Source organism: Xenopus tropicalis, chromosome 1 (assembly GCF_000004195.4).
Source record: "Xenopus tropicalis strain Nigerian chromosome 1, UCB_Xtro_10.0, whole genome shotgun sequence".
Lineage (NCBI taxonomy): Eukaryota > Metazoa > Chordata > Amphibia > Anura > Pipidae > Xenopus > Xenopus tropicalis.
Window position 1 is genome coordinate 177,196,824 of NC_030677.2, and position 23,735 is coordinate 177,220,558.

Consider the following 23,735-nt stretch of genomic DNA (forward strand, 5'->3'; position numbering starts at 1 on the left):
GATTTCTTATTATTGAGTGCTATTCTGATATCTACTGGGAGCTGCTATCTTCCTTCCTTCCCACTGTTCTGCTGATTGGCTGCTGCAATGGGGGTGATATCACAACTTGTTGCCTCTGTATGAATTAACAGACTACAAAAACAAAGTAGGCTGATTGGAAAATGAAATTACCACTTCTCCATACTTTGAACTATCTACATTAGAGGTTTCCAAACATTGTGGCTGGCTCCCTTGGTAGCTTGGAACCCTTGGCTTTCTTGGTGGCTTGAGTCCCTTGGAAGGGCCTAAAGTCCAGTTAGGGTAAGATTCCATATTTGTGCAGCAGTAGTCCGTTAGCATTAGAAGCTATAACTGACAGGCTGGGAAAGGACAGTCAGGTTGGCAAAACAGTCAGGTTTAGGAACTTCAAGTAACTATTACTTACAAAAGGAGCCATGTCAGTGAAAAATGTACATTAATATTTTGAAGAGTAGTTTTTTTAGCGTATTACTTTAAATCAGTGGTTCTCAACCTTCCTAATGCCATGACACTTTAACACAGTTCCTCGTGCTGTGGTGACCCCAAACCATAAAACTATTCCCAAGACCATAGGAAATATGTGTTTTCCCGATCGTCTTAGCCAACCCCTGTTAAAGGGTCGTTCAACCCCCAAAGGGGTCCCCGACCCACAGGTTGAGAACCGCTGCTTTAAATGCAAAGGCAGTTCCATAAACCTTATACCCAGGGCACACAGCATGCCAAAACAGTGCCATCTTTTATTACTCATTTACACATATATAGGCACTGCATAAACGAGTTCAGATGTTTCAGTAAACAAGCCCAGATCCCTCCCATCCTCTCATTAAGCACAAAATCTTTTGCTTTCAGCTGCACTAGTTATGCGAGCAGCAATTGTAGCCCCCGGACATGTACTGATTGCCAGTGTCTGCACGGTGTTTCCCTTTCAGGCAGACGTGTCACTTATTCATGTTCACCATACATGATGAGCACCATTTCTCTGCAGTTCCCAGCTTACATCTGCCTTTCTAACATGCTGAGCTCTCGGTTTCGTTCCCCCTCCCTGCACAATTAGGAACTACCCGGCTCAGCCTGTGCTCCATTGGCTGCCAGGGGTGTCACGCCTGCCCCAGTTAGCCTATGCTCCATTGGCTGCTGTACCCGAACAGGAGTAAGTGGGGAAATTGATTGACGTCGCTGGCAGCCAATGGAGCACAGGCTAAGCCCTGCAGTTCTATACTGTGTGGGTAGGAGGGCGGGGGTAAAAGACAGAGAGCCCTGCGTGTCAGGAAGACAGGGAAGATATAAGCTGGGAACTGCAGAGAACTGTGAGTTAGTGGCCAATGTGTATGTATAACATGTATAATAATAGTGACACGTCTGCCTGAAAGGAAAGCACAGGGGCAGTCAGTACATCTCCAAGGGGCCACAATTGGGTGCATAGAGATTGAAGTTTTATCTTTACCTAAATAGTGTGATTCCCAAACACAGAACTATTCACGTTTTATGTTTATTACTGATATTACATCAGTGATAGTTCTAAATGCAATTTGTTTTCTCTTTATTTTATTTTTGTGTGTAACTGCCATTGTATGGCGATGGTATGGGGGACAAGTTGTCTGTGCACCAATTTAGATTTTTGCCCAGGTCCCACCAAGGCCTTAATACAGCCCTGGAGCTCAAGGTATCTGTCCGTCATTCATTCTGCACATAACAGGGCAGCGCGGAATGGTTCTGTCTGAGCATTGAGTAGGTTTGTTACTAGTAACCCTTGTTTGACTCATTCCATGCTATGTAAAATTACGATTTAACCCACGTGAGAAGATCAAGGAAATGGCAGCAATGAGATATAGATGGGCAGCCAAAGATTTATCAGAAACCTACAATACAATTAGAGTCCCAGTATAGTGAGGGAATACAGGGTTATGGGAGATAGCTCTCAGTACAAGTGAGGGAATACAGGGTTATGGGAGATAGCTCTCAGTACAAGTGAGGGAATACAGGGTTATGGGAGATGGCTCTCAGTACAAGTGAGGGAATACAGGGGTATGGGAGATAGCTCTCAGTACAAGTGAGGGAATACAGGGTTATGGGAGATAGCTCTCAGTACAAGTGAGGGAATACAGGGTTATGGGAGATGGCTCTCAGTACAAGTGAGGGAATACAGGGGTATGGGAGATAGCTCTCAGTACAAGTGAGGGAATACAGGGGTAGGGGAGATAGCTCTCAGTACAAGTGAGGGAATACAGGGTTATGGGAGATAGCTCTCAGTACAAGTGAGGGAATACAGGGTTATGGGAGATAGCTCTTAGTACAAGTGAGGGAATACAGGGTTATGGGAGATAGCTCTTAGTACAAGTGAGGGAATACAGGGTTATGGGAGATAGCTCTCAGTACAAGTGAGGGAATACAGGGGTATGGGAGATAGCTCTCAGTACAAGTGAGGGAATACAGAGTTATGGGGGATAGCTCTCAGTACAAGTGAGGGAATACAGGGTTATGAGAGATAGCTCTCAGTACAAGTGAGGGAATACAGGGGTAGGGGAGATAGCTCTCAGTACAAGTGAGGGAATACAGGGGTAGGGGAGATAGCTCTCAGTACAAGTGAGGGAATACAGGGGTAGGGGAGATAGCTGTCAGTACAAGTGAGGGAAAACAGGGGTAGGGGAGATAGCTCTCAGTACAAGTGAGGGAATACAGGGGTAGGGGAGATAGCTCTCAGTACAAGTGAGGGAATACAGGGGTAGGGGAGATAGCTCTCAGTACAAGTGAGGGAATACAGGGGTAGGGGAGATAGCTCTCAGTACAAGTGAGGGAATACAGGGGTAGGGGAGATAGCTCTCAGTACAAGTGAGGGAATACAGGGGTAGGGGAGATAGCTCTCAGTACAAGTGAGGGAATACAGGGGTAGGGGAGATAGCTCTCAGTACAAGTGAGGGAATACAGGGGTAGGGGAGATAGCTCTCAGTACAAGTGAGGGAATACAGGGGTAGGGGAGATAGCTCTCAGTACAAGTGAGGGAATACAGGGGTAGGGGAGATAGCTCTCAGTACAAGTGAGGGAATACAGGGGTAGGGGAGATAGCTCTCAGTACAAGTGAGGGAATACAGGGTTATGGGAGATAGCTCTCAGTACAAGTGAGGGAATACAGGGGTATGGGAGATAGCTCTCAGTACAAGTGAGGGAATACAGGGTTATGGGAGATAGCTCTCAGTACAAGTGAGGGAATACAGGGGTATGGGAGATAGCTCTTAGTACAAGTTGATCCAGGGACTGGTCCGATTACCATCTTGGAGTCAGGAAGGAATTTTTTCCCCTCTGCGGCAAATTAGAGAGGCTTCAGATAGGGTTTTTTGCCTTCCTCTGGATCAACTAGTAGTTAGGCAGGTTATATATAGGCATTATGGTTGAACGTGATGGACGTATGTCTTTTTTCAACCCAACTTACTATGTTACTATGTATAATAGTGCCTGCAGATATCACCCTCTAAGTACTGATAATTCCCCTAAGTATTACTTCCTAAATCAAGCATAATATTTTTCAGTGTCAGAGCCAATTAAAATCTATATTATACATGAACATATGCACCCTGAACTGTGACGTTTCTAAATTTGCTTTTATTTGCATTTTTTTAGTGCAGTTATGTCAAATAAAGAAGTGAAGGCTATACTGAAGAATGCCAGAGATGCAATCAGAAATAAAGACTACAAAGAGGTCCTCAAACAATGCAAGGTGAACTTTTATCCGTTACTTCTTTATGTGTACTTTTTGCCTTTCCTGAGACATTTTGGATAGGAGTGATTAAAGAAAGTCTAAGGCCTCACAAAGAATGATGCCAGTATACTGTACACTTGATGCAAGGCAGCTGCTGTACCAGGCAAAAGATACATCAGTTATCATGCGGTGAAGGTCCTGGGCTTCATGTACAATTTGTGAGCACAACATTGCATGCAGACCATGAAGAATATTTTTGTGCCTTGTCTATGTAGTGTGAGTACCTTTATGTTGCTCCTATTACTTGTAACTTTGGTGCTATGTGCATGGGAAACCTTGCAAATCTAAGCAGCCTTCTTAGGCAAGAAGAGAGGGAAATAGCAAGTGCAGACAGATACTGGTTTTATTAACAATTGCATTAGCAAACAACTTAAAAATTGTCGAATGTATTTAATGAATATTTGGATGATTATCCCTTTAAAGTGATAGTGACAGCCACTTAAAATCTTTTTTTACTCCTGCTGTTGTTGTTTAGTTTGTATCAGCTTTACATTCCTTATAAACTAAATCTGCAAAGTTTTTTCGCTTTATAATTATGGTAGCACGAATTACAGACCCACAGAGCAGCCATGTTCCGGGTTTTAATTTAAATGCCTCCCAAGTAAATAAATATGCCCAATCACAAACCTTCAATGCCCCATCTGCTTTCAGCCGGTGTGTGACAAGCTCAGCTCCGTTGTCTATGTGTAATGGGGAGGGGGGAGGCAGAGCCCTTAGAAGCTGGCAGGGGAAAGCTTAAGCTGGCCTGCTATTTAATTCTTCCTGGGAAGAGCAGAGAGGGGGGGGGGGGGGCAGCCCTTTGAAGTAGGCAGGCAATGGAAAGATCAAGCCTGCCTGCTATCTAGTTCACAATGCCATGTGATGCTATGCGATGGAGGCAGGGGGAGCTCCTTAAAGCAAACGGCAAGCTGAATCCTCCCAGTTTATGACGTAGTCCTTTTGACAGATTGAGAAGCTACAGACAGGTTGCCAGACAGTCAGGTTCAGGATCTTCAGTAGGATTTATGTAGAGAAACAGGACTTTTAGGAAAAAATAGTCAGCATGACCTATAGGTAGGTTTGGAAGTAGGTTCATATTTTTATAAGAAACGTTTTGGTGTATCACTTTAAAGTGGACCTGTCACCCAGACATGAAAATCTGTATAATAAAAGTCCTGTTCAAATTAAACATGAAACCCAAATTCATTTTTATATTAACACATCTAAACCCATTATAAAGGCATTTAAAAATCACAGCTGTCAATCATATGCCTAAGGCATAGAGGCGGGGCAGACAGTAACTTTAGCTTTCCATTCAGCACTTCCTAGATGTCACTGCACATCTCACTTCTCCCCTCCCTCCTCCTTATCTAACTGTGTAGCCAGTGCATGGGCATGGGCATCAGGTCCCCCATTCTATCACATAAACAAGATTTTGGCATGATACAAAGCTTGCCTTAATAACAGTGTCCACAAAATGGTGCCTACCTGCTTGCTTTGATTGAGTAATTCCAAGACAGAAGGAAACAAGATTTATATTATTTATATAGAGTAAGTAAAGTTTATTTTGCTCAACTAACAATATAGAAAATAATTTGGACTTATTTCTTAGGGTGACAGGTCCGCTTTAAAGGCCTTGTTATCACCTCAAATGTTTATTTGTTAGCTCTAGTTCACCTTCACCTCTCAAGGCAACTTCTGCGATTTCACTGAAATCGTGCCGCCGCGTATGCCATCCCACCGGAAATTTGTATTTTCGCCGGTGGGATGGCATTTAGGGGGGGGGGTTAGTCGCCCGCGACCAGGGAGATTTGTCGCGGGCGACTAATCTCCCTGTGTGCCAGAGCCCTTAGTTTGTTTGACCAAACAGTTCTAAATGTTCTTTATTTTTGTAGCATCAGTTTAGTCTACATACAGCACTTTAAATAAGTCATTCAATACATATCAAGGGGTGTCCCCCCCATCCTTTCTTCATCTTTGTGATGAGTATTGTTGTAAAATATGGGGTAAGCTCACTAACCTAACTGCAAGACTAAGGGCTAATGTCCCAAGGAGAGATTAGGTGCTTCTGTGTACTTGAAATGCCAAGACCTCTTTTGTATCCCAGTCCAGGCCTGATGTCCATAAAGAAAATCAGAGCAGATTAGGCTAATGCCCCAAGGAGAGCCCGCAATAAATCTTTGCTACTGCAGGTGACTAATCTCCCTGAAATACATTTCAACCGGCAACAAAGTGATTTGCCAGTTGAAAGGCATACATGTTGGTTCGTTTTTTCGCTCAATGTTTCCTTCTGCAGGCAACTCCATGGTATCTGTAGGTCACATTATGAAATTCTTGGGTTCTTAAAGACATCTTTTGCATTTGTTATGCTCTTAGTCTGAACTTGCTGGAAAGACTTCGCTGGTTGTTGCGAGCTGTTTAAAGGAGAAGGAAAGGCAAAGTCACTTGGGGGTGCCAAAATGTTAGGCACCCCCAAGTGACTTTAACCGCTTACCTTGTACCCCGTGCTGGTGCCCCTGTTCGGAGAAAACAGCACCAGCCCGGGGTACCTGGAGCGCAGCACTTCCTCCTTCCGCCTTCAGCTTCCTAAACTGCCGGTGGCCGGGCATGCACAGTAGAGCGAAAAAGCCGACTTAAATGTTTAAGTTCGGCTTTTCACTCTACTGCGCATGCGCGCGCAGCGAAGCCGGAAGGAGGAAGTGCCGACAGCTACCCCGGGCTGGGGCTGTTTTCTCCTGACAGCGGCACCAGCCCGGGGTAAAAGGTAGGCGGTTAAAGTCACTTGGGGGTGCCTAACATTTTGGCACCCCCAAGTGACTTTACCTTTCTTTTTCCTTTAAACCCTCTTTTTCAGTAGGTGATCTTCCAGATGAAATTTATTGATGTACAGTTGTTTGGCAATGTTTTTTATATTCCCCTTCCAGACTCTTAGGCATCTATTTCCCTCTTTCTAAAGACTTCAGAGAGCTCTTTCAATGTAAGCATGGGAATATAACACACTTCAACAACAAAGAGCAAACCAAATTAAATGACTTGAGATTTATATATGACAGATTGCTCCAATATCTTTTACAATGTTTTAAAGGGACGACAGCTGCCCCAGGATTGCTGCTTTGCAAAGTTGCTTAAAATTATGTTTTCTTTCGTTAGGCAAAATATAATTTTTTGGGTTGACATGTCCTTTAAATGCACATGATATTTGTTGTATCACCTTTATCTATCAATATAGTTAAATAAAGATCAAATATCTATATGTGGAAATATGATAAAAAGTAAAAAACAAAAAACAATCATGACCCTATCAAACACCTACTTCCTCCACTGCAGTATATATCTAGCATCTAACAAGCCTGCTAAGCTTTATTAGGCTGCATTAATATTTCTATTGTGTAGATTTCTGTTTTGTCTCTCTGTTGAACAGCATTTGTTATTTAGCTGAATTCATAATCTACAAAATGCTCATGATATGGATATGATTTGTGTAGCAAATACATCAGTCATGTAGTAATTATATATATTCTATATTTTCCTAAAGGCTGTGTTAAAGCTGGAAAAGAATAACTACAATGCTTGGGTGTTCATTGGCTTGGCGGCATCTGAACTGGAGCAACCAGAACAAGCCCAGGCAGCTTACAGAAAAGCAGTAGAGATTGAACCGGACCAATTACTTGCTTGGCAGGTATGTCATACACAGACACTGCATAATGTATCTTATAGTAACGTCAATAGTTTCACTTTTGATTGTGTCTTGTAATGATTGTCACACATAACATTTAACATTTATTTCTACACAGTATAAAAACAAATTATCTGCATGGAGATCATATACATCTGTGTAATTATTACATATGGGAGGATTATTAATTAAGTTGGACTAAAAGAGAACTTGCTATATTTGTAGACATCTACTGAATTGTAGAGCAAGCCGGAGATGTCAAAATGTGTTTGCTGGATCATCCTTATAGTCTATCTGTATAACAGATGCAAATGGACATGGCTCAGTTCTCTGTTATAGTGGGATAGCCTCAGCAGAAATATTGAAGCAGCAGATAAGTTTACTCTGCATTAACTGCTGGAGTAAATTGAAAGAGATTGCTAGAAATTGTATTAACATAGGGTACTGTCTGTTATTCCAGGAAAAGCAAATCAGACAGATGCACAGAAATTTACTTTTTAAATGTGAAGGAAAGGTGAAATCATAGGGGGGCACTTAACATTTGGCACAGTGATTTCACCTTTCCTTTTCCTTTCAACTGGACAAGATGGGAAATTTCCTTATTTTACAGCTTTCTGCATAATTTATTCTACACATCTACATTCTAAATCCAAAATTAGTAAACTGTTTATCTTAATTATGCACAGGGACTTGGAAATTTATATGAAAAAGTCAACCAAAAGGACTTTAAGGAAGATTTGCCAAATGTGTACCAAAAGCTTCTGGAGCTGTACAAAAGGTAATCATTCATAATTTCTAACTAAAATTCCTAAAATCCCTTGGTTACTCTGTACGTCCAGCATTTTGTACTGGTTATGCCAGACTGGGCCTGTTGTGTTCAGGTGATTGAAAGTAGTGCAGCCAGTTGCTAGCACATAGTGGAGTCACCTATAACTGTAGCACATTAGTGTTAAATTATTAGCACAGAGAACAAATTAGCCCAGTACATGTTTATATTTAAAAATCATGCAAGGCTATTGTATTTAAAGTGTATTCTTAGATGTATTGTTGCTGTATGTAGAGAGACAGTAACGGTTACCATGACTTTAGCAGTCGTGTCTATGGAATTTACCTTATGTATCTGCTCCACAAAGATCCAATTTCTAAACTTTTGAAATAAACCCTATCCTCCGCTGCTTGAGGAAACAACCCCCCTTGTCTGATAAGTATTGTGGGATTGGCATAAAGAGCAGCTTTGAAGAAAGTAGCCACAACTGTATAGAAGTGGTATTATTTCAGTGTAGTTCTTCTGAGTAATAGCACTTTATCTGTTCCAGCTCTGACAAGCAAAAATGGTTTGAAGTTTGCAAAAAGCTTTCCGATCTCTATCAGCAAGAAAAGGATTATGTGCGGGTAAGTATGTGAATATATATATATATATATTTTTTAGCTCTTCTTTGCATTATCACATTAAAAGCCATATAGTGGCTTATCGTGTAGGTCGTGTGACATAAATCACCATGTTTGACCATCACAATTTGTTAAGAGCATGTATGTCCCATGTGGATGCTGCCCTTTCACACCCAATTTTGTCCCCATTTTAGCACTTTGCACTTATCATATACAAATTAAGAATGTACCAGTGAATTATACTCCTCTAGATATAGAAGGATTGTGCTTAAAAAAAGTTGTATTTCGGACTGATTTATAGAGAAATTCCACCAAAACCCCTCTTGTCCCGCCCATCTGTTCCACTTCCTCCTGGGTGAATTCTCTGGATGTGCAGGGGAGTTGGTGGCTCTCAGTACACTCAGAAGCTAGGCTAACCTGATAGGGAACTGAAACCTGTCTTTGCTTGTGTGAATGCAGGGCTGTGATTGGCTATCCCCCTCCTGGTGTGCTTTTGGTAGGGACTGTTCGGACACACCCACCCTTCATTTGAAACAGGGACAGAGAACTGATAGGATCTTTATAGGGATCTCCAATAAAAGGGCCATTTTACAGACTGTATTCAATCTTTGCCCAAAGTGAAACCAGCACCATATATTATTCATAATTGCCTACAAAATTAGGGTTTTTTTTCCATTTATCTAATATGTTTCCTTAAAGTTTGCTATCAGACTTATGTTATAAAAAACAAAGGCACCCAAATTCTCTGGGGCATGACAGTTTGTTAGCACCCTCCAGTAAATTCAGTCCCTAGCAAATAGCATGGTTGTACAGGTCCAGACAATAGATTACTCCACTCATGTGATTATAACTTTGTAACTAAACCCCCCTGTTTTTTTTTATTTTAAAGTATATGCACATGCACAGATACCAAATTACTAGTAAAGCCAGGGCATGTGCATCACTCTTTTGTCTTTTATATGCTTGTAGCTATTTTGACCAAATTAGTTGCACTTCCATTGTCCTTTAAATTATATTTTAACCTTGGAATGCTCCTACACCCTCCCTTTTTGCCTAATACTATCTGACCCATATAGGTCTTGCTCAGTAAGCAGGAGAATCTTCTCAATTGTCAACCATTGCAATTTGCTGTTCTTGATCTCTGACTCGAGCTGCAGTTTGTACATATTCAGCCCCCAGAAGAATCAGGTTTAGAATATACTGTTTGTCGAAATGATTTATTTGTTGTACTACATATACAGGCTAAATACATTTCAGGGAGCCCATATGCCCGACCTTTTGGAACTGTCCAGTGGACTAAATAGAAGATATTTAATAGCTGTACTTTAGCTAAAGTTAATTTGATCAATTAACACGTGCACAGTACTTACCGTACATTTCCTTTCCATAATTGCTTTAAATGTAAAACGTAAACTGGACATAATTGTGAACTATATATAACAAATGTGCACTGCTATGCTATTTGTGTAAGTGACTTACAGATTTTGGCTTTACACTGACTACATGCAATATAATGCCTGCTGCAACTTACAGATGAGTTCCACCGCAGCAAGAATCAAATGGAATCCGCCTTTGATTTGTACTGTGTCACATTATATTTTGCCAAGAATGTTTATGTGTCGATTTATTTTGTTGTTAGGCTGCACACACATGGCATCAGCTGATCAAAATGAAAGAAGATGAGGGCATCAAGGCGAATGAACTTTATCCTCTCTGGAAAAGGATGACAGAGCTTTTGTGTGAAGATGTGGAAAAGCAGGATAATGAGACTCAGGAACTGGTACTGTATGGAATGGAAAGCGAATGTCATGTTTTCTACGCCATATAAACTATGATTGCTTATTAGAATACAGCCAAAGAGATGCTGATGTCTAATAAGAAGTTATTTGTGGATATAATAATGTTAATCAACAGACAAATGTTTTTAAACCACCAGGATAGTCCTATCATATAATATTATCTACCCAGGCTTAGGAAATAATGAAAAAAATGCTTAAAATGGTATTTTCATAACTCTAATTAGGGATGGTTGGTAGGTGGTTGTTCCTGTCCTGTTGCCATGTTACAAAAACTGATGTTTAGTTAGTTCTCCTTTGGAAGTTGTAACTTATACAGTATGAGGTGGCAGAGTCAGCCAAGCCCAGTGTTCTCCTCAGATGTTTTTTGCAGGCCGGCCATTTTTTTTGGCAGTGTGGTTCTGCTCTGACCTGCACATAAATAAAATGAATAGACTAAAAGTTACAGAAGAATACTACATAGTAGGCAGTCTCACACTATATGTTTATTTGGTGAACAAAACACTCATAGATTTATCCAAAATTAAAAAAAAATATTCATACTTAAAGGACAGAGGTACTTCAGTGCTCCATGGTTTCTGAGCAGCTCCTCCTGGGAGAAGCTCAGGGACAATGGGTTACTGAGGTACCTCTGTCATTTTGGTATGGCCAATTTTGTAGAATTTTGGATAAATCTGGTTGTTATGTGCACCATATATACATTTCATGTTTGGGACAGCCTACGACTACTATTACTATATTGTTTATTCAGGGTCTAAGGCAGTATTCACACAGGTATGCTGTGGCTTACTCCTAAGTACTTGCTATAATTAATTGTTGTAATAGTTACAGAAACAGGTAGAACTGTGTGCTGTAATTGCTGACATGTACAGTCCTTTCAGCTTTCATAAGCTATACCCCCCCCCCCCCACTACCCAACTGTTTTTTTTCCCGAGAACACTGCAAGCCAAGTCCTCCATTTTTAGCTTCACTGTCCTGATCCTGTTTTCGCTGATCCACATCACCATGCCTGTTTTCTCCACTCATCCTTATTAAACAAATTGAAGTTTGCACGTAAAATAAATGTTTCAGTTCTTTCCAATTACAGTGTAGGATTTGTTCTTCAGCATAATGAGACAATTCAGCCAATGGTCTGAATACCATTGGTTGAGGCACTCATTTTATAGACACAACCCCTTGTGTTTGGTTGCACAAAGACTGTTTTACTGTAAACAACAGTTGAGAGGTAGCTTACTTTCTATTAAAGTGGACTAGTTTATTTCAAAAGAAGTAGAACACAAGCTTTTTACTGTTTCAGCTGCTGAATGCATTTGAAAGAGCTATCCCCTGTATAGAAGAAATTCCAAGTGAGGAGCACCAGATGTTCTACCAGCACTATATCACATGCTTGTCTAAGGTAATATATTAATATTTGTTGTGTCAATATAGTTTCTCTTAATAAACCCACATTTTTATTATATTCTGCTTTTGTAGATTAGGGCCCTCATCTTACTTTAGACTTTATGATTCATGTAAACATTGTAACTTGGTTTGAAATAAGACACAGGTCCATAAAACCTGCCTGCTTGTTGATCCAGGGGAAGGCAAATAAAAACTGCTTAAAAATGTCAGTATTATCTATAAAATGGTATTGTAGGACTTTTAATTCTATGTTAGCTAACATTTCGTTGTGCAGCTTTACAGAGATTCTTAATAAACGCATCCGAGGGTTGAAATAAAACATGATAGTTTTGAGGTAAGGTAAACTATAGCTAAAATGAAAATGTAATATACCGTATATACTCGAGTATAAGCCGTTCCGAGTATAACCCGAGGTACCTAATTTTACCTAAGAAAACTGGAAAAACTTATTGACTTGAGTATAAGCCGAGGGAAATGCAGCTGCTACTGCAAGTTGGAGTGATATCACCCCCATCCCAGCAGCCAATTAGCAGAACAATGTGAAAGCATCAAGATAGCAGCTCCCAGTATATATCAGAATAGCACGCAATAGTAAGAAATCCAAGTCCGGCTTGGGACTCCCCCAGTTACATGGGAGTGGGAGAAACAATAGGTTATTGTACCGCCTTTCACAGTCCATCTCTTTCCTCTCATAGCTCTAAGGCCTCATTGGAGATACATACATTAAGCCCTTTAAATCATTTATAATAAATCTTTGTCTAAGGCTCATTTTGACAGTCTCTCTCACTTTCCCTCTTGCTCCCTCTCTCTTTATCTGACCCTATTTAAAAGAGCTTCTTTTAAAAGAGAATCCTCAATAGTCTGCTAATCCACTGGGTGTACTGACAGAGAGAGAGACAAGAAAGACAAAAAGATACAGCCCTGGGAAATATAGCAGTGCTGTGACTGACATCCTAGGAAGGAAATATAGGCCATACAGGCCCGTATAGGCAATGGACAGCCCTTTTCATTGACACTGGAGGATAGCAGTCACAATACAGGAACCCCCCCACACGACACACACAATGACAGCATTGTCATTTATTCCCTACCCCGTGAAGCGCCGCGTATGATACCGCCGCCGATGGTCACATCGCGTCGCATCGGTGCCCTGTCTGTACTCTTTCCCTGTAATGTGAAGCCAATGCTGCCGGTGCTCAATCATCTTTGCTGTTTGTTTGAATGCTACCGGCGCTCAACATGACAGCGCGCACGTTCGGATGTCCACAACGTGCGCGCGTTCGCAACGGTACCGTATATATGCGAGTATAAGCGCGAGTATAAGCCGAGGTTTACTTTTTCAGCACATTTTTAGTGCTGAAAAACTCGGCTTATACTCGAGTATATACGGTAAGCTTTATCTCACTGAAATAAGAAACATTCTAAATATAATGAATTAAACATTCTCTACTGATTCTGAACTGATCAAGATTATGATTGACAGGTCTACAATATAATTTGGTGGGGTGGGTTGCACTATTTTCCTAGAAGATTTATTATAGCTCACTCTTTTAAAGTAACCATATGTAAGAGAAATCCTGTCTCTTTACATGTAGGATTTGTGTCAGAGTCAGTTGTTTTGTTAGATTGTGTTTGTGCTAGAGTCAGTTATTTGAGTTGTCTCTAATATGCCTGTTAGGACAGGGTGCCCCCCAAAAGAAGTATTAGACTTACCCGTTACTTACTTATCAAAATCCTACCCCGACTTCTACATGAAGAGAGACAGATATAGTGAGTAACTTGATTATTTCAGGAACAGTGCATCATTTTAAATTGGTTATATTTTGAAGATTTCATATTTTCATGAGATAAAGCTTATATTAAATTTTCATTTTCACAATAGTTCCGCTTTATATGCTTCACCGTTAAAGGAAAACTATACCCCCAAACAAACCCTGTTTCATCTAAATAAACCACTTTTTTAGTAGTATGTGCTATTGGGTACTCCTTAATAGAAAATTGCCGTTTTAAGAATTAAGGGCTGCCTCCTGGAATCATAGGATCCACAGTGCCCACAAACAAGCCAAGGCACACATACAAACTAGGCCACATCAGCCAATTAATTATATTTAATATTTGTATTTATACAAGTTGCAAGGATTCCAACTGTAAGAACATGAGGCATACATGGCAATTGTAGTCATTTTTTAATTGATATACATTCATCAGTGTGATCAGTTCAGGTGCCCAAACAAATGAATTATTCCTTGCAAGAAAATATTTTGGATCTTTCTTGCTTTTTCTCTCTTGTGCCTTTTGGAGATAGATAAATGAATTTGCGCTCACTGTGAATGACAGGGTCTATAGATAGCTAAATAATATACCTGTATACGGAATAAGAAGTTAATTTCTAATATTGTAATTTTATTTTACCTTTTAAGCTTCCTCTTGAAGAAGCCAAAATGAAGGAGATATGTGGAAACATGATCACTGTGTACCCTTCTCTCATATACCCACAAAAAGTACTCGCCTTACACTACATAAAATCTGGTAACTGTATTCTTTATTCTGTTGAGATTGTTACCTGCTAATTAACTAAGGTTTACAGCTTATCCAGTTATCCAGTGCATGGGAAATGAAATCTAGAGAAGCTACATGTTAGGGCTGATAGGGCTAGATTGCTTAAAATAATAGAATAGAATTTGTATTTACTTTGCTGGTCAATGTTAGCACATGGTCCTTTTTAAAGAAAGACTTTTTTTAATTTCCCAATTTTTCTCTTTTGTAACTTTTAAACTGAAATTGTTTTTCATGTTCGTCGAAGTTAAATCACCAAACAGTATTGGGTGTTTAATAAATCTTTTTCATAAATAGCATTTGTTATATTTTTGAGCTCCCTCAATTCAGTATTTTTTTACTCCTGCAATGATCCATCCCTGAGTATCAGAGTGATAACAAGCTGGCTTAAAATTTATTGGCTGATGGATTCAGTGATTTCCCTGGTTGAACAAATTATGGTGATTTAAACCCAAAAATTAAAACATGCTGCTCTAAACACTTTTGCAAATTACTGTCATTTTGTAGTTATTTTTTGTCTTTTTTTTTTTTTTTTTTTAGATCTAATGAATTGTAGGCACCAGTCTAGTTGTCTCTAAAAGTCTGAGAGCCAGCAACTGTGGGGTAAACTGAGTATTCAGGACATGCACAGATAGTTAGGGTTGCTGGCAGTCTGAAAGAGAGCTGTTGAGCCAAAAGACTGCTAAAATAGATTACATGGCTCTAAAACTATTAAAGCACACAGTGTCTGTCTAAGGACAGCAAATTGTTGGTTCTGTGGAGTCACAATAAAATGCAGAGATTTAGTTGAAGGGTAGCAAAAAATACTCTGTTATTTTTGTTTTCTTCAACTACACGCAAGGGAGAACACATTGTACCAATTCTTACTTGGTAATATTCAGCAGTACCATATGCAATTGCAGGGAGACAAAAGCAGGTAATTATACACAGGGACCTCTCCATTTCCCTACTGATTGCCAGTTATGTGTCATTCTTTTGCATGATGACGTGTAGTTAAGCTGGTGAATCAGAAGGGTGAGGGCTGTTTGCGGTTTTGTGTTTTTGAAAAAGGATATAAAATACAAATTCATCTTTCCCCATTTGCTGCCTTTTTCTGACTTTTTCAAGCTTTCAGATGGGGGTTGCTGACCCTGGCAGCCCATAAACTATTGATCTGTGAGGCAACAGTTATATTGCTATTTTTTATTACTTATATGTTGTGACATGCTGAATGCCTGTACATGTAATTTTTGATTGAAAATAGTTATGGAAGGCAGGTAAGAAGAGAATCTGGAGCATAGAGACAGGGACACCACTTCTTCAGGTTAATTTAGGGCAAATTATTCCCAACATAAAGCTCACAGCTCACATCAACAAACAGTTCAGCAAACTTGTTCAGAAGCTTGTCCCCTTTCTGGGACTCTCACCTTCCAGAGTAACTTCCACACTCTGGAACCTTTTAAGGGTTTCTCACTATCCCCAGTTGTTGGTTCCTTCAAACCACGTACTTCTACTAATGAAATAAATGCTCAATTTTAGGTGATACCACTGGAGAGGCTATATGTTGCTACAGCAGGCTTCTGGAACTTGATCCTTTGAATGGGCCTGGACTTATTGGAATGGGGATCAAGGCACTGCATGGCAGAAATTATGTGCTGGCTTCAGAAAACTTGTCCAAAGGTAAAAATTCACCGAGCATATGTGCTGAGTGTTGTTATTCCTGCCAATACAGCAGATGAGGGAATATCCAGTACAACTGCTCTTTATTGTTTTCCAGGGCTGAAAGGATTGAACTGCTGCCCTTTTGCTTGGTGTTGCCTGGCACAGGCTCAGCTAAAAACACACAAGTATGCAGAGGCTCTTGTATCCTGCGACCAAGGTAAGAAGGAATGAGAGCATCTCTTTGGCCATACTTTATTGTCCACAAAGGGCTGCATTTCTTGTTAATTGTTGGTATAGAAAGTCATTGTATTCCCAAGACAAATTTGTTTGTCTTCTTTAGGGAATCAAGGAAAATCGAAAAAGTATCTACAGTATTTAGTTCATACATTTTTAATATTTTATAAAGAATAAAGCTTGTAAGTAATGTTCTCATTTGTTTAGCAATAAAAGATTGCATGCAAGATAGTTTGGCACTCCAAACCATTGCTCAAAAAGACACAGCCCTTCGGTTGAAGGCAGAAGCATTATTAGAAGGCAGTGGCTCAGACAATGCAGAGGAAGCGCTAAAAGCCCTTGAGCAGGTACAGTTAACGTTATTTATCTATCATTTTGGCTCTTTCTTTTTTCATTTTAAGACGTAGTAGTTATCATGACAGTATCTCTTGCCATCCTGTGCAAAATCAAATTTAGTTGGATTTTTATAAATAAACAGATATTCCCATTACAATCCAGGGTCGGACTGGGGATAGCCATACTCTGCCTGTCCTATGCTGCCTGTGTGTGCCATACTCTGCCTGCTCTATTCTGCTTGTGTATACCATACTGTGCCTGCCTTATTCTGCCTGTGTGTGCCATACTCTGCCTACCATATGTTGCCTGTGTATGCCATACTGTGCCTGCCCTATGCTGCCTCTTTGTGCCATACTCTGCCTGCCCTATTCTGCCTCTGTGTGCCATATTCTGTTTGCCCTATACTCCCTGTGGGAGATCAACCTGGCAGGGGGTTGTTCTGGGAGTTTTTTAGCAGTTGGAAATAGTCATTATATGGTCCCTAAGGTGTGTCATTATATGCTGGGGGTTGCTGTGCTATCCACAGGGGGGAGGCTGCATATGAATTTAAGGGTGTGTCTTAATATGAGCACCAACCATTTGGGTTTTTGCTGCGGTACCACCATTAATGTGGGTTTGGTCTTAAAAGCTCTTGTGATAACATAGGTGTGGTTTGAAATTGGTGCAGTTTAAAAAAGGGGAGTGGTAAAACTGGCTTTCATTAGCGGTCCTCGGTGCCACAGAAGTTGAACAGCAACCCTCTCCTTTTCTTGTCAGTTTTCCCTTTTTTCAGTGTAATTGGCTGAAGTTGTATAGTGTTCCTTGTGGGCAAATAGGCTCCAGAAAAAAGTTGAAAAAATATTGTTAGTATAGTAAGTGCTGTTATGAACACTTCAGCCATATATCTTCTGCATTGCTGAAATGACCCTACACTTATTCCTATCACAGCAAGAGTGCAAATGAAAGCAGCAGAAGTGGAGAAAGCTCTTTGGCACACACACAGGCTGATTCACAAAATCCAAGAAACATTGCACTTGCTTCTCAGTTCATCTCACTTTAGACAAATCCTACAGTTCATGTTTTCCCCATGTTTTCTTAGCAGGTATACAATGTTAATGTTTGGGGCAATTTAGTGTAAATTAGAATTTATTTTCTAGTATTGACCATAAATTGGGCTTAGCCCACTTATACCTGAAAAAATGTTGGTGGGGGAAAAAAAAACAAAGCTGAAATTAGCATTTTGTATATAGGGCAGGGGGGGGCTGGAGGGAGCTGCAGGGGAGCTGGAGGAAGTCGCTGGGGCGGAGGGAGCCGCAGGGAGGGGAGCTGGAGGGAGCCACAGGGGAACTGGAGGAAGTTGCTGGGGGGGGGAGCTGGAGGAAGCCGCAGGGGAATGCACGCATGCCCGTCCACGGGGGGGGTGCACAACAAGCACGTTCCATCTTCGAATCCATATTGCTTCATGGTGGATTCACAGTACCTGGCGAATGCAAGTAAGTATTGGCATTCTTCCTTAATGAAATTATTGCTTGCTCTTTTGGTGCTGTTGGTAGTCCGTGGGTAACCTGTGCAGAGACGGATACCCAATCAGTCATTTATATAAAAAAAGTTGTTGGTAGCAGATTTTCTGTTCTCGATACTGTTGGGTTGGGTATCCCTGTTCTATAATATGGCAAGTGCCCAGGGGTGCTCTAAAAGCATCATCTTGTTTTTCATACACTTCATATTTATGAGCTGCGAATTGCTCCAAAGGTGCCCTGTTGGCTCTGCCTGTGCCCAAAATCTATTGCAATAGAAGGCAGAAGCACTCCGACGCAGTTTATCTCTGCTAGTGATATTTTATTCGGCTAAATAAAGTAAATTGTTAGCAGTATAAATTAAGTTTAAGTGTCTTTTGTGATTTATTGCAGCTTGTTTTTTTGGAATCATAATGGCAACATCTCATTTCTAGTCTGTAATGTAGGCAGTTTATATATAACATACAACTCATAATAATGTAAACTATATTAATATAAATATGCTTATTTATCAGTTACATTTGGGAAAATGTGAGTGTTGTCAGTTGTAAGTAATCTAATTAGTCTGTAATTGTTTTGTTTTTTTTCAATTATTTTTTGCAGTATTACTTTTCTGAATCATATTCTTCTTGTGTAGCTGAAGCAAGTGGGTTGGCTGTTTCATGACCTTATGTGTTTATAAGCAGGCCAAAAAAACAGATACATGTAACTATAGCCTAACTCGCTCCTAAACCACACTGAAAAAATATTCTAGCTTTCAAATTGCAGGTAAATTTAAATCAACAGTCAATGTTTGCAGTTCTAGTCCAAGATATTATTTAAGGAGATGACTGAGAGGTTAAAGCTACAGTGCATAAAAACAGTTAATTTTGGGGCTGATTTACTAAGACACGAATTCGAATCCGAATTGGAAAAATTCTGATTGGAAAACGAACATTTTGCGACTTTTTCGTATTTTTTTTCGATTTTTTTCGGCGCCTTTACGACTTTTCGGAAATTGACGCAACTTTTTTGTTACCAATGCGATTTGCGCGAAAAAACGAGAGTTTTTTGTAGCCATTACGATTCGCTCGTATCTTTTCGCGACTTTTTCATATTGAGCGCTCGTAAGCGGCGGGCGAAACTTTCAGACTTAGCATGATTTTGGAAGCCTCCCATAGGACTCAATGGCACCCTGCAGCTCCAACCTGGCCCAAGGAAAGTCTCCCATAGGGCTCAATGGCACTCTGCAGCTCCAACCCGGCCCAAGGAAAGTCTCCCATAGGGCTCAATGGCACTCTGCAGCTCCAACCCGGCCCAAGGAAAGTCTCCCATAGGGCTCAATGGCACTCTGCAGCTCCAACCCGGCCCAAGGAAAGTCTCCCATAGGGCTCAATGGCACTCTGCAGCTCCAACCCGGCCCAAGGAAAGTCTCCCATAGGGCTCAATGGCACTCTGCAGCTCCAACCTGGCCCAAGGAAAGTCTCCCATAGGGCTCAATGGCACTCTGCAGCTCCAACCTGGCCCAAGGAAAGTCTCCCATAGGGCTCAATGGCACTCTGCAGCTCCAACCTGGCCCAAGGAAAGTCTCCCATAGGGCTCAATGGCACGTTGCAGCTCCAACCTGGCCCAAGAAAAGTCACCATACTGAAGCTTGAATGAATCCGAACGCTACGAAAAAATCGCAACATTTTGCGCAACTTTCGGAATGGCTACGAAAAAGGCGCGACTTTTCGCGCAAGTTTTAACACTACGAAAAAATCGCCAGATTTTGTGCAACTTTCGGAATACTACGAAAAAGTCGCGACAATTTTCCGAAAAATCACAAAATACCGATCATTACGAAAAAAACGCAATCGGACGCATTCGGCCCGTTCGTGGGTTAGTAAATGTGCCCCATAGTGTTGGATAGACACTTTGAACTATTCCGGAGCTGGTCCCTTGCACAAGATCAAAAAGACACTGATTAAAAGAGGTACCACTGTATTGTGCAGGCACCCTATCCTCTAAGTCTTAAAGCTGTGTGTGAAAAGATTGACTTTCAAATGGGACAGTGGTTGTTAAAGTGATTCTGTCATGATTTTTATGGTGTACTATTTATTTCTAAATTACACTGTTTACATAGCAAATAATTCACTCATTTAAAATGTTATTCTTGTACCAACAAATGTATTTTTTTAATTGTAATATTGGTGTGTAGGCACCATCTCAGTGCATTGTGCCTGAGTCTGAGCTTTCAGAAGGAGCCAGCGCTGCACATTAGAACTGCTTTCAGGTAACCTATTGTTTCTCTTACTCCCATGTAACTGGAGGAGTCGCAAGCCAGACTTAGATTTCTTACTATTGAGTGCTATTCTGATACCTACTGCTATCTTGCTTCCTTCCCATTGTTCTGCTGATTGGCTGCTGGTGGGGGGGTGATATCACTCCAACTTGCAGCTCAGCGGTAAAGTGTGACTGAAGTTTATCAGAGCACAGGTCACATGGCTGTGGCACCCTGGGAAAATGAAGAATATGGCTAGCCCCATGTGAAATTTCAAAATTAAATATAAAAAAAACCTGTTTTTGAAAAACAGATTTCAATGCAGGATTCTTCTGGAGAACTACAAAGCTTTCCCTTCACATTCACCAGGACCACAACAGGAGAGATTTTGAAAAATCACTATTAGATGTTAGCCATTTTTTGTTAGTCCCATTCATATTGGGCTTACCCCAAAAAAAATTACCATCATTATTATTTTTTTTTTTTAGTTTTCAAAAAATGATGAAACATGTCATGTTCTGCAGCATCCAGCTTTTTCCATTTATAACATGTACCTTTTCTTTTCATGTCTTTATTTTTAGATTTCTAATGCGGATAATGATCCAGAAATTTGTGCTATTAAAGGACACGCTTATCTAAAGAAAGGCTCCACAGATGTAGCTTCAAAGGTTTGTGTGATTATATCTGATACTGAAGTAATACAATAAATGTAATTGCAGTTTGTTTGCTTATTTGTTCCACCTGCATACATCTTCAGTTAGCTGCATGAACAAAACTATAGAAAATATGTATTCATAAAGAATTATTGTGGGTGTTGCCATCAGTAGCCTGTTCATGGAATAAAGCTGGCCATACACGCACCGTTAATATCGTACGATATTCGGTGCGTGTATGGCAAGTCGGTGAGTCGACCGATATCGCAGGAACCTGCTGATATCGGTCGACTCGCCGATCGGGCCAGTTAAAAGATTTTGATCGGGCGCCATAGAAGGCGTGGGGTGTGGGAGCATTCACAACTCAAATGTTAAAGGCGCTGTTCACCTTTATATAAAGTTTTAATATTATGTAGAGAGTGATAATCAAAAAATGAAGACCAATTGCAAATTATGTTAATGTGTGGTTTTTTAGTTATTTAGTTATTTTTTGTTCAAGTTTGGAATTTTAACAGCTATCTGGTTGCTTTCCCAAGCAACCAAGCAGTAGCGAGAATGAGAGAGTGGAATATGAATAGGAGTTCAGAACAGAATGATAAATAATAACATGTAACAATAAAATGCAAGATTCATAGAACAACAGTTATTTCCAGGATCAGTAACTTTAAAAAAATGAAGACTAACTGAAAAGTTGCTGTAAAAAGCAGCTTTATGTGTTACATGAATCCAGCTTGCTGTCTGCTTATAACTCAGCTAATACTAACCATATCTAGTTGAAGGAGAGCTAAAAACATAATATGTTTGCAGATTAAAGCTTGCAGAATGTACCTAGTAGGGCCAGGGGTACCTCCCCACTGTTGACTAAGAGCAGAGTATGCATGTGTCACCCCAAGGCCCCCAGCTGCAAAGAGCAAACTTAGTACCCGCAACAATTTGCTTTTCATCCCTGCTGTTTTTGACCATTATGGTCAAATTTGGAGTCAAAATTCCCTGTATAAAATAATGTAATTGATTACATGCAAGGCATGGTGCAAAGTACAAAAAAAGCACAATCCACCATGTTGTTACACTTTGCACCCTGCCCTGCAGGGACCCTGTGTAATAAACAGAGCTCAGAGACCTGCTCTATGAATACAGCACTGCCTGTGTTTGTCAGCACTCTATTAATGTAGACAACCCTTTCCTGTGCCATAATGTGAAAGTTGTAGTGGCTCCAGGAGCAAACCACAGCAGAGTCCATGTATTAACCATCATTAAGGACAGGGCTGCCCTGCACCCAAAGCTGCTGCATTCTGCGGATAAGCTACCCATACAGCAAGTCACACATAAATGAAAGATTTTGCATGCCTTAGTACTCATTGACTTGTGGTTGGGGCAGCTGAAAATGAGCCCCTATAAGTATATGCTTTGTATTCTTTATTATCTGACATCCCAAAGCATAAATTTCTCGTTAGATTTCAGAAGAACTTCGACTGTCACATGAACATTTGGCTGATGGACATTTTCTGGAAGGTCTGATTCAATATACACAGAAAAACTACTCTGCCGCAGAACTAAGGTACATGATTTTTAAAAATGTATTAGAATGATAAATACTTCATACAGGAATGTATAATGTAGCTACATTAGTTATACATACAAAGTTGTTTTTCCTTTGTTTAAAATGCTGCTGCAGAGCATTATCTATGTTATGTAACAATTATTATAAGAGATGCTTTTCTACTTTTTCTTAATTATTTATACTAAGACTTATGATGTTTTCTCAGTTTGCAGTATGCCCTTGAGAGAAACCCAGAAAATGCAGTGTATCAGTATTATCTGGGATTGACTTATTGGTTTATGAGCAAAGAGACAAGGAGAGATAAAACAAAAGCCGTGACCCAGTTTTTGAAGGTACTTTTTGTAATACCAAAAGACTGTATCCTACTACCCTGTACTCATAAGATTTTTGTATTGTCAGAAATCATACCTGCCAGATCTAATGGGCAGAATTCTTCACTAACAGTTAAATAGTGGTAATTTTAAATTCCTGTTTTAGTGGAATATAATTTGCTTAATTTTTCAATTAGCTTTATTGCTTAACAGAAAAAAATCAAAAGTTATATTTGTGATCTCTTCCCATTCATTACTTTATATGGAAAAATACATCTCTCTAAAGCAAGGCTGAACTTTAATGGCCTATAGGTTTTCCAGATTGGATGCTGAGCAAATTGCTTCTGGCAGCCATTCTCCAACTCATGATTTACATTTTTTTGTTAATATAAGTAACTTTAAAAAAAAAAAGTCTTTTAGAACCAAAGGTTTTAGCACTACTGTACTAACTTACTTCCTCACATTTATCAGTTTTTCGAGTTTATGAATTCAAGTTTGTTTTTCTAAATAGAATAAACTCGCATTTTGAATGGTCACTTGTTCATTAATAAGGCAAACTCAAATGAATAAATAAACTTATTATCTCAAAATTTTTGAATTTACAAGCTTGAAAAACTTGAAAAATTTAACAATACGGCCTTTGCCTATGACAGCTCCCATTGACTTCTATAGAGATTCACAAGCTTTTAAAT

At 40.0% G+C, this 23,735-nt stretch overlaps 1 protein-coding gene across 3 annotated transcripts in view; it reads left to right on the plus strand.

Moving 5' to 3' along the window:
* Positions 1-44: 44 nt before the first annotated feature.
* Positions 45-23,735, plus strand: part of ttc37 (tetratricopeptide repeat domain 37) — a 53,507-nt gene continuing 29,816 nt past the window's right edge. Inside the window, exons 1-14 of one of the 3 annotated variants that reach the window (XM_031895917.1) lie at positions 45-145; positions 3,634-3,730; positions 7,287-7,430; positions 8,114-8,205; positions 8,744-8,819; positions 10,456-10,596; positions 11,910-12,008; positions 14,434-14,542; positions 16,088-16,228; positions 16,326-16,427; positions 16,652-16,791; positions 21,100-21,186; positions 22,626-22,729; positions 22,938-23,064. In XM_031895917.1, the coding sequence (XP_031751777.1) occupies positions 3,641-3,730; positions 7,287-7,430; positions 8,114-8,205; positions 8,744-8,819; positions 10,456-10,596; positions 11,910-12,008; positions 14,434-14,542; positions 16,088-16,228; positions 16,326-16,427; positions 16,652-16,791; positions 21,100-21,186; positions 22,626-22,729; positions 22,938-23,064 (1,452 nt within the window). In that variant the 5' untranslated portion in view covers positions 45-145; positions 3,634-3,640. 3 annotated transcript variants of the gene reach the window in all.